The sequence below is a fragment of the Berghia stephanieae genome, chromosome 3 (assembly GCF_034508935.2).
Source record: "Berghia stephanieae isolate SIO BIC M18660-M18661 chromosome 3, UCSD_Bste_1.3, whole genome shotgun sequence".
Classification (NCBI taxonomy): Eukaryota; Metazoa; Mollusca; class Gastropoda; order Nudibranchia; family Aeolidiidae; genus Berghia; species Berghia stephanieae.
The window spans coordinates 107428571-107440311 of NC_088362.1; the positions used below are offsets into that span (position 1 = coordinate 107428571).

Sequence of the window (11741 nt, forward strand, 5' to 3'; positions counted from 1 at the left end):
TTCTCTCCCTCTCATCCCTCCTCTCTCTCTCTCTTCTCTTCTCCTTTTTTCTCCAAATCATCATCTATCAATCATCCACAACTGCATCATCATCACATCACTTCTTCCCATCAACTACTTCTTCAAAAAGATGTATTCATCATTGATAAAAGTGCGCTAAGAAGAACCAAATAATATAAAGCTTCAAAAAAAGAAAACATTATCTGACGAACTGACGACTCAAACCCTTCTTTACCTACAGAACTAAAAACACAAACATCATAAATACATTAATAAAAACAGATTGTTTTTTGTTGTTGGCTGAAGAAGGGTTCGAGCCCAAACTGTTCCGTGTTTGGTATTTTGATCTTTGTTTTTGACGCGGTCATATTCATTTTTGTTTATTACTTTTTACAGTTCACACCTTCTAAAGCTTCGTATCACAATGAGAACCAAGATGATCCTTATTAAACGATTAGACATATATTCTTACCCGGAAATTACCATGATCTCACTCACGAGTCTCAATATTTTTTCGAGTCTTGATTCCAGTATCTTTGAAGTTTCATTTGTCACCTACCTACTCAACTAATATTTGAAATTTGACTTTTTTTTTTACAAGTTATCCAACAACGTTCATTCCTATCAATCAAAAGAGTCAAGTTTACCTCGTACTCGTATTGTAAATTCTATACTTCAGATTCAAGAAACAGAACAAAAGAAAAACGTAAACAAAACAAAACAAAAAAAAAAAAAAAAAAAAAACAAAATAAAATTAAAAATACAACAACAACAACAACAAAAAAACCCCAACAAAACAACAGCAACAAAAAACAAAACAACAGCCCCAAAGAGAAACAAACAACAACAACAAAAGAAAAAAAAACAATCAAAAGAACAATAAAACTACACCAACGACAAAACAAACGAACACAAACAACCAAAAAGCCCCCCCCCCCCCCCCACCCACCCCCCAAATAAATAAAAAAATAAAATAAAATAAATAAAAGTAAATAAATAATTTTTAAAAATAAAATAAAATGAAATAAATATCAGAGAACCATATCATTTTGAAAGAAGACATTTATTTCCGTAAACAGATGTTTTCACAACAAAAGAGAAGTCTTGTAATTTATCTTTAATTGAAATTCCAACCTTAGAGTTTAGTTGGCGTCAAGGGGTGTCTAATAACGAAATTGTGGAAAAAGATTAAAGTGAAAGACCTTTCAATTTGGCAATAGTTTGAGGATTACCAGCACTTAATCGGGATTGAAGACTTCTATTTAAAAAAAAAACGAGCCCTCTAAAAGTAAACATCGAGCTCCAAGCGATTTTCATCCCGCCCCTCGTGATGAGGGAATTGCGTACATCACACGGTGTGTAGCCTGACCAAGCCAAGACAACGCTGCTTTTCACCGGTTATTATAGTCGTCTATTTTCACCACAGAATAAGAATAAGGTTTCAATATCTTTCCCCGTGACTATCACGAGTTTTCATTTCGTCTTGGTGTTTGCTCCTGTACTCTTTGATTAAACACGAATCTGCCTATTTTCCTGCATAATACCAACAATAAAAGCTGATAATACTCCAAAACGTGATAAGCGTCCCTGGTTACCTTTGACCTTATTTAGAGGTCATCACCGGTTCATGACACATTGTTTACAAAATCTGGTGGTGCGCTTTCTTTCACTTCCAACCCCGTTTTGCTGATATCTGTGTTTGGTACAAATTAGAATATGAATATGTGTATATAGTATGTGTCGACTGCTTCGCAAATTTTATTGTTGCTGTTCAAAATTCCGATACGAACAAAATTTTCGAGGTCCATTTATTTAATTCCCCAAATCGGATTTTCCCAAGGAAAATAGAACCAAAACAGTCGCAGATATAAACGCACATGAAAATTTTCTCAGGAAATGACCAATGGCAATTAGTTCAGCTATACTTTCACGAACTTCTTATCAACTCTTATCAAAATTTGTAGTAAGCGTCAAGCCACAATCCCTTATACCCATAGTTAGCTGTGTCACTCATCGATACAATTCATTGGCAAGTTTACAACCTGTCGCAACTTTTATAACGCTTCACAACAGTAAGTATGAGTCGGCAACTTACTTTTGTTACTTTTAGTTCTACAGTTAGGTAGGGAGGCACGAGTTAATCTGAAATCATATCTTATCAATTTCACAAAAAGAGCAGTCATGCTAAACTTGGGACTCTAATCGAAGCCTGATTTGTATCGCGGTTACTGCTCTTGATTAAAACCTCTTGGTCTGCATCTTTGATTATGTTGGTGAATTTATTTTTTCACTGTTAATGGTGCTATGTAATTATTTCCTTTGAAATCTAAGGTAGCCTAATTCAGTAATGTTTCTCTTCTGAAAATCAAATTCATTAAGGTCAGACAAGACTACAAAGAAAAGTTACTGCAAATGGTAGATGACTATCACTGCTCGGTTGGTGAAAAAAACAAAACAGTTAAAGCTTATATATTCAGGTAAATAGTGAATGGAATAATGCTTTCAAAGAAATCCAGTCTCACAGTTAAACGGTTAAAAACTAAAGGGATGTAAATCCCTGAACCATGTCATCAGTTGTTCCTGTTTTGTCATGTTCAAAATTGACATTTTATTGTATACATAGGCATTCTCTTTTATACTTTCCTATTATTTTGTTTTTTTGGGGGATGAAACCACAAGGGAAAATTGTAACCATAACTTTATTTCTTCCAAACCAGAGTACAGCGTCCGAACTGTTAGCATCAAGAAAAGAGGGTCGACCGCTGCCCAGCCGCTCTCTGACTCAATCAGCACATCAGCACAATCATCACACCAAACTTCAGGGAATGAAATGTCGTCAAATGTGGTGGAAGCTGTAGTGGCTAAAGTTAATGATTTGGAGAATGGACAGTAAGTTTGAATTGATCATCCCCCCCCCCTCCCCCCCACTCTCCCTCCAATCAACATGTATGTTGAATTTGTAAACCGTTTCTCGTTATGCGGCATTAATGGTTCAATAATAAGGTGTCCCATCTTGCAACAAAGGCTGTGGCTTGTGCCTTTGATAGGGGGGTTTTATGCACTTTATACCACTCTTCTCATAAGTGAATAAGTTCCTTACCGGAGACAAAGATGGAATTTATAAAATTGCGTGTTCAAAAATACAACTTTCAACGTACAGCTTCAACTGAACAAAATGAAAATTAAGTTATATAAGACCAACTGGGGGGGGGGGGTGACATTGTGAAGTGTATCGACCTTAATGAATAAAGATAAGTAAATACATATTTTTTATTAATTTATGATGACCTGTCTGAATAGTGACCAAATGAAAATGCTTCCACTAGAACGAAAATTAAATAGGATGACTTGTAAAATTACTTTTTTCAGACTTTTAAAACTAAATTTATCAATTTAAATTCTGTCACAGAATGAAAGAGGTAGAAGTGAATGGCAAAAAAGTCTTGTTGGTGAAAGACAAAGGACAATTTTATGCAACAGGAAACAAGTGTACTCATTATGGAGCACCTCTCTCCAAAGGTAAGACAATGCAAATGCACATGGATGGTTTGAAGAGACAAGATGTGGACACAAATATACTTTTCAGGCATCAGTTCGTTCTGGTACTTTCATATACAGTGAGAGCTGCAGAAAGTTGTAATATCAGATCAGTATTTAAAATGATGAATAGTAAAGGGGAGCCATTTTGTGTTTATGATTGATGACATGGTTTCTATTAATAGCTAAGGGAAACTGAAATGCAAAACAAAGCAAGGATGCTAATATCTTAAACCGAAGCACGACCCTTAAAAGGCCCAATGTGGAAAAAGAGGTAGAATGTTAGGCGAACATTGTCACTGACTGACATTTTTCATTTGATTTTTATTTGTCTTAGAAAACAAAACAAACTTATTATATGACTTGAATGTATGTATTTACAGGGCCATAATGTGTGAAATTATGGCAAATTTTTCAATTTGTAGTTAAAGAGCTTCACACATGCCATATTAAAATACACAAAATGAAAGTTTGTAATAAATAATTATTTTTGTTGTACAAATGTCATTGAATACCATCCACAAGAAATAAGATAAATGGAAGAAAGGGTAAAGAGGGTAGTAAGGTGTATTTATTTATAAGAATACTTTTTAAAACTTTTCATTTATTTCATTTATGTAAACCAATCAGATTGTGGTGAAAGTTAAAATAATTTAAAATCAGTATTCGAATTGGTTATTTAAAAATTTAGATATTACAAAGTGCATGTTTGACCACTTATTGAAAGGTTTTGGTGGCGTTCTCATACGTTTCACAAGATCATGAATTATACTTTAAAGATATTTAAAGGTGGGATAAGTAAAAGTAGCCTATAACGCTGGAGTTTATCCCAGCTTTTATAGTGTGAAATAACAATTGCTTTCGACCCCTTGGATAGGATGCAAAGTACTTTTCACCATATCTAACAGCCCCAGCTACCCAATGAACTGCTGGGTGGACACGGGGGTCAAAAAAAAATTTCGACTGTAGTTTGGATCAAACTTGGTCCTTTGCTTGCAAAACGAGTGCTCTACTAACTGAGCTATTGGGACGCCCCCAAGGTTTGGATAAAGAAATAAAAAAGAAATGCAAGTGGTGAAAAGTGAAAGAAATGCAAGTTAAAAACTGTTTCAGGTTACATGTAAACAGTAATGATAAGATAATGATGACATTACTGATACTAACATTGGACCATTGATTGTTTGTTTTCCATGACCTAGGGGCATACTGTAACGGCGTTGTCCGATGTCCCTGGCATGGTGCATGCTTCAATGTCAAGACTGGAGACATCGAGGATTTTCCTGGTTTAGACAGCATTCACACATTTGAGGTAACCAAAGTAGTCATAAATAACCCCCGGGCATGAGTAAAATCTTATTGTACCATCGCATTTTGGATCTTAGCCATAGCAATTTAACAAGCTGGTTGTGTAACAAATAGAGCAGTATCATATTTAATTAAGTTAGCAATGAGATGAGATGACATTTAGTGAGGCCAGAATCGCAAGGTTTCACTGTAATTTTCTTCAGATCAAGCAATCTATACAAAATTACTTTATAATTTATTTTTTTAAAGGCTTTTAATTAATTTTTAGGTGACTGTGAAAGGAGAGGATGTCATAGTGAAGGCCGATGTCGCCAATTTGGAAAACACAAAGAGGTCGAAAGCTACAGTGAAGAAATCAAATGACAACAAACAAACAGCTGTTTTGGTAGGAGGAGGTAAGTATCAACTGGCCTCATATTGGATGATGCCATGAATTTGATGATTTGCTTGTTTGAATCTTTTGTTTTTAGTAGTTGTTATCTGTCTGTATCTGTGCCATACGCTGAGATGCCAATAAGGCTTTGGTGCTGGTACCTGTTTTTTGGGGGTTTTTTTTTGACTGCCAAGCAGAATTGAGGCAATCAGTAGTATTGGGGATAGAGATGATTCAAAAATTGTTGGATTGTACCAATTGAATTTAAATATTCAGTGTAACCCCGGATAACGACATCACCCGGGACTGGAAAATTATGATTTTACCCAGGGGTGTCATTATTTGGGAATAAGACGCGTCCCAACACGTTATAATGTGTATTATTGTTGTTTAAAAAGAGTTTACTGGTCGCACTTTGACTCTCAGATATGGAATGGCCTTGTTTTGAAGGTAAATAGTGCTCAGCCAATTAGTCATTGGCTTCTTTAAAGGCAATATGAAAGTGATAATATAAGGAGCAGGCACTGACATAAGATGAATTTCTGAAAAAATGTGTCTTTTACTGTTTCATAAACATTTTTTTCAGATTTTTACTTTAAAGACAAAGCCATGTCACTGTTTAAATCTATTGAGCCAACCATTGCTCGTTTGTAAATCCGCCACTTCAAGCTTGTTGGCAATCATTTTTGCCTGCTCGCAGATAGTAGGGCGAAAAGTTGATGCATTTGAGGCTGTGTCAAAAGGTCGTTTTCGTAACATTCGCCACAATAATACTCCAGCTCAAAGTCATTTTGAAAAACTCATGACAAAACTTGTTTTCATTAGTAGGACATCATATTGGCCAGAAAAGAAGATGTTTTATTGGCTAAGAGTATGAGATGACGTTGGTTGAAAATGTGTTTGTCTATTAGGGCAGGCTTTTTGTTATCAAGTGTCCGTGTTAACTTCTGATTATTGCTATAAATTGATGCCGCGAAACAGGGTTTTTACTAAAAATGTATGTCACTATTTTGGGGTTCTTATTACTAGAAATGTTCGACAAATGGATGATGCCAAGTCTGCAAAGATAGATCATCATCAAGCCCTACTGCAACCTCCTCGTGGTGTCGAACGGTAACAGGTCAAGCTGGCCAACTGCAGAGGGCGACAAGAATAGGCAATGGCAAACCATTCTTGTAACTTTGCCGAGTTAACTGCATGAATAAGTCCAAAAAGTTAAACGGTGACAGCGTAAAGGGGAGCATGTTTTCACGGAAGACTGCTGCCTCGCTCGGTTGGGAGCGTGATGTTCGTCAGGTCACACCGAACCGTCAGCCAGTTACTAGGCGAAATAAATTTAACAAATGTGACAAAACCAAAATTGGGACATGGAATGTCAGGACCTGTGCCCAAAAAGGAAAACTAAACAACATTCTAAAAGAAATGAAACGGCTCCAAATAAATTTTCTTGGCCTTGCAGAGATGAGATGGAAAGAGCAGGGAACCATGTCAAAACAAGAAAACAACACGACATATAAGATCATATGGAGTGGTGGAACCTCTTTCCAAAAAGGAGTAGGGATGATCTTAGACCAACAATCAACCAAATTTTACAAAGGGCACGTAGCAATCTCAGACAGAGTTTTGCTGGTTAAGCTAAGAGGACCTGTAGTTGACACCAATATTATTCAAGTTTATGCACCAACAGAAGAGGCGACAGATGCAGATATGACAGAGTTTTACCATTCACTAGACAAAGCAAAACGAATGTGTAAATCACAAGAAGTCCTTATGGTAATGGGGGACCTAAATGCTAAGATTGGCAGAGGCAGAGATGGTGACATAATCGGACCACATGGACTCGGAGACAGAAATGAACGAGGAAACATCTGGGCAGATTGGTGTAGAACAAATAAATTAATGATTTCAAACACCTGGTTTCAACAACACCCAAGAAGAACCTGGACATGGCAATCACCAGGGGACAGAGCAAGGAACCAGATAGACTTTATAGCAGTATCATCAAGATTCAGAAATGGCATATTAAATTGTAAAACCTACCCAGGCGCCGATGTAGACAGTGACCATGTCCCAGTTGTTTGTACAGTAAGGATAAAGTTTAAAGCTATTCAGAGAACAGCTGGTAGAATAAAGAGGGATTACAGGTTATGCAAAGACAATGGCATACAAACAAAAATGAGAGAAGAATTTGAAAATGCACTCATGATACAAAGCCAAAGTGAACCTGATAACGAAAAATGTGAAAAACAATTTGATATATTCCAAAAGTGTGTCAAAGCAACTGCAGAAAAGCATTTACCAATAGCTCAAATAAACAGCAAAAAGGAATGGATGACAAATGAAATTCTAAACCTATTTGAAGAAAGACGAAAATGCAACAGAGGGTCTGCAGAATACCAAACATTGAACAACCACATTAAATCCAAATGCATCGAGGCACACGAGAACTATCTAGACTGGAAATGCTGCGAAATCGAAAGAGAATACAAACCCAACCCACAACAAGCTCACCAAAGAATAAAAGAACTATCAGGGAAAAGGAAAAGCAAAGCAGCAGGAAGTTGTATCCAAAACAAACAAGGGGAACTGCTATTTGAAGAACAACATATAGAAAGCCGATGGGTAGAATACATAGGCAAACTGTACAATGATCCAAATAGAAATGAACCACCACTGAAATTCAAAGAACCATTAAGCGGACCAAACATCACCAAAAGTGAAATTGAACATGCCATGGAACGAATGAGGGATGGTAAAGCAACAGGCCCTGATGAAATAGCTGTAGAGGTATTAAAAAGCCTAGGAGATCTAGCAATTGATGAACTTCACATATTATTCAACAATATATACAACACTGGGAAAATTCCAGAAGATCTCTGTAACTCTATTTCATAGCAATACCAAAGAAAGCAGGTGCAGTCAGATGCGAAAATTTTAGAACTATAAGTTTAATAAGCCACATCAACAAAATACTGTTGCGTATAATTATCAACAGGCTAAGGAATAAGATTAACCCCGAAATGCAGAAGAACAATATGGATTCCAACCTGACAGAGGGACAAGGAACGCAATATACCTCCTCCGTGTTTTAAGTGAAAGAGCTATACAGGTTCAGACCCCACTAAACCTCTGTTTTGTCAACTACAAAAAAGCTTTTGATAGAGTACGCCACGAAGAAATACTAAAACAACTGCACTCCATTGGCGCTGATGAGAAAGACCTCAGACTCATGCAAACATTATACTACACCCAGCAGGCATCTATCAAAATCGGAAACTCTACAGGAAATTCCATTCCTATTAAGAAAGGAGTCCGTCAAAGGTGTGTTGCCTCACCAGATCTGTTTAATCTATACCAAGAAACAATCATGAGGGGCATAACTAATATGGAGGGAATAAAAGTAGGAGGTCACAACATAAATAATATAAGATACGCAGACGATACGGTACTCATTGCAACATCAGAAATCCAACTTCAAAAGATTGTTGACAAAGTGGAAGTAGATAGTGAAGCCAAGGGAATGGAAGTGAATATCACCAAAACGGAATGCATGGTAATACAGAAAAACCCTGAAAACAACAACACCTGCAATATAACGATTCACTGCGAGCAACTTACCAACGTAGAAAGTTTTAAATACCTAGGTTCAATAGTGACAACAGATGGAAGATGTAACCGAGACATACGAGCAAGAATAACTCAAGCCAAACAGGCCTTCATGGACCTGGGAAACATTTTGAAAAACAAACAGATGTCGTTCGGGATTAGATTCCGAGTCTTGAAGTGCTACGTGTGGCCAATCTTGTTCTACGGATGCGAAAGCTGGACTACAAATGCAGAAACACAAAAGAACATTGAAGCTTTTGAAATGTGGTGCTTGAGAAGGATGCAGAGAATATCGTATACCGCACACAAAACGAACGAAGAAGTGCTAAAACAAATATACCAACAAAGGAAACTAATGCCCTTAATAGCGGATCGACAACTATCCTTTTTCGGACACATAGTAAGGAAAGATAAGAATGAATACCTGGCAAGTTGTGGAAAAATACCTGGTAAACGCACCCGGGGGAGACAAAGAAAAACACTCATAGACCAACTGAAGGGCTTCACCAACCTATCAATCCAAGAGCTGTTTGAAAAAGCAAGAGACATGGAGGAATGGAGAGAGATAATTCATGCAGTATCCGAAGCCTGGACCAGGCATGGAACCTAGAAGAAGAAGATTACTAGAAATATATAGCAAAAAATTCAGGACCAGAGGTCAATGTTGCTATCCAGGGGTTGTTGTTATCCAGATGTTACACTGTAGTTTATTACTTGGCCATTTGCATGGTATTTGACGTTGACCTTTCTAAACAATCTTTGCTGATCGCCCAAAAGATTAAATATTACAGTAGTGAACTGGATGTTCTCTTTGAACCTTTTTTTATGGTTCATTCTTAAAGAATAATTAAGTTTTTATGAACAGAAATAGATCAATCCTCTCATTTCAATGGTTTATAATTCTTTCTGTTTTTTTCATAGACTTGTTTTTTTAATGTTTTTTTTTCCAATGTTTTATTTTAATCAACATTAGGTCCAGCATCACTAGTCTGTGCTCAGACTTTGAGAGAGGAAGGGTTCAAAGGTCATATAAAAATAATTTGCAAGGAACCACATCCACCTTACGACAGGATCAAACTTAGCAAGGTACAGCAGCTATTTAAAAAAACAATTTAAAAAAAAAATGTCTGTGTTCATTCTCTACGAAACCGACCAAATGTCACCAGTTTTAAACTATGAGTTGGTCGATAGTTCTACATTTGCTGCCTCATCTATCCCATGATGTTATATGTCTTCCAAGTAAAGTGGTTTTGTGTTCTTGTTCTGAAATGTTTATTGTGTGTGGTCTTTTGTTTAGGTGGAGACGGACAGATCAATATTTCTATTCATTGGAATTGTTTTTTTTTTTTTTTCCCTTGTAAATCATCTCTCTAAGATATGCTATTTAAAAAAAATATTATTATGAATATAGTGTGACTAGATATGGACTTGCGGTATGACACTCGCTTTAGGATCGGAAAGTCCTGGGTTTGAGCCTTGCTCGGTTGCATAGTTGAGTCCTTGGAAAAGGCTCTTTACTTACATTCTCTCACCATACTCAGGTATAAAATGAGTACCTGGATATTAACAGCATTGTATCTGTCGGAAAAATTGTAATATCGCCTAACAGGAATCATGTCACGTTCTACATGTTTCATGTTTCTATTTGTCATGGAACCTTTGTAAAGTGCTTTGAGAATGTTTAGTTGATATTGCGCAATACAAAACTCAAATTTTAAAACATTTTTCTATTCCCATTTGATAATATTCCTGTAGGCGAGTTTTCAGTGGTTGTGTAAGAGTCGGACTTTCATGCAAGAGGCAGATGAATTGCACTGAAGATGCACTTCTGTTTTCATTTTAAACTTGTACTCATTGTCTTACTGGGTTTTTTTTTGATAGCAAGAAATTGCGAATTACCTCTATATCTTTTGTCCATCTCATCCTTTTCTTTTTTTTTTTTTTACAGGTCTGATATTACCTTATAGAGTTATAATCGTTGTAAAACTGCTGAAAACAAAGAAACATGAAAAAGTACTCCCTTCATCCCCAGTCCAAAAAGATAAATAAAGCAGTTAAAAAAAAACAAACAAAAAAGAAAATTTTAAAATGAATAATCCAAAAAATGCGTGCGAAATGAATGTTATTAAAATTAAAATCATTGTTTCGTTTCAGGCTTTGAGTTCTAAGCCAGAAGAAATTGCTTTGAGGAGCAAAGATTACTATGACACGAATGGGATTGAACTCGTTTTGGGAAAAGAGGTGAGTTGATTGGTTGATATTGGGTGAATTAAATGCTTACACTGGTGATGTATCTTTGATGTTTTTTTGTGTGTTTTTTTTTTGGTTAGTGAAACATTACTTTTTCTATTAAATCACAATCATTTAGGGTTACACAGGTCAAAAGACCTTTAAATACCCTGTTGTTTTTTGAAAATATAAATATATAATAGTTAAAAACAAACGAAAGAAGAGAAAAATGCTGTATAAAAAATCATTCGTATATAAGAGAGCACAGTTTGAAGAGCTGAATAACTTTGATGATAGATGACGGCATTAAAAAAAGATTGATTCTGAATTATATCTATATTCGTTCCAAATTTCAATTAATGAATGTAGTGAGTATATCTTTTGCTGAATGGTATAACATTTTTGTTGTTGTTTCCTCATTAGGTAACCTCCCTTTCTCCTTCCAACTCCACCATTGGCTTGAATGATGGGAAGACCTTGACTTACAACCACCTTTTGTTGGCTACTGGAGGACAGTGAGTGGACAACATGATTGGTGTTTTATGATAAAATGATTTCATTAATTACATATTATTCATTCGACTTCATTGAATTGTCTCTATGGGTTTATTTCTGCAATGTTTATCTTCCACAAGACGACCGATCACTTCTTAAAATGTCCTATTCATATATGCTGACAAGCGTATCACCC

The 11741-nt window shown here is 36.1% G+C and overlaps 1 protein-coding gene across 1 annotated transcript in view; it reads left to right on the forward strand.

Moving 5' to 3' along the window:
* The first annotated feature begins 1553 nt into the window (after positions 1-1553).
* The window catches only part of LOC144969116 (apoptosis-inducing factor 3-like), a 37456-nt gene continuing 27268 nt past the window's right edge, over positions 1554-11741 (forward strand). Inside the window, exons 1-8 of the mRNA XM_078908180.1 lie at positions 1554-2072; positions 2718-2889; positions 3410-3519; positions 4737-4846; positions 5111-5237; positions 9795-9907; positions 10976-11062; positions 11474-11565. Coding sequence (XP_078764306.1) covers positions 1904-2072; positions 2718-2889; positions 3410-3519; positions 4737-4846; positions 5111-5237; positions 9795-9907; positions 10976-11062; positions 11474-11565 — 980 coding nt within the window. The 5' untranslated portion in view covers positions 1554-1903. The remainder of the gene's footprint in view (positions 2073-2717; positions 2890-3409; positions 3520-4736; positions 4847-5110; positions 5238-9794; positions 9908-10975; positions 11063-11473; positions 11566-11741) is intronic.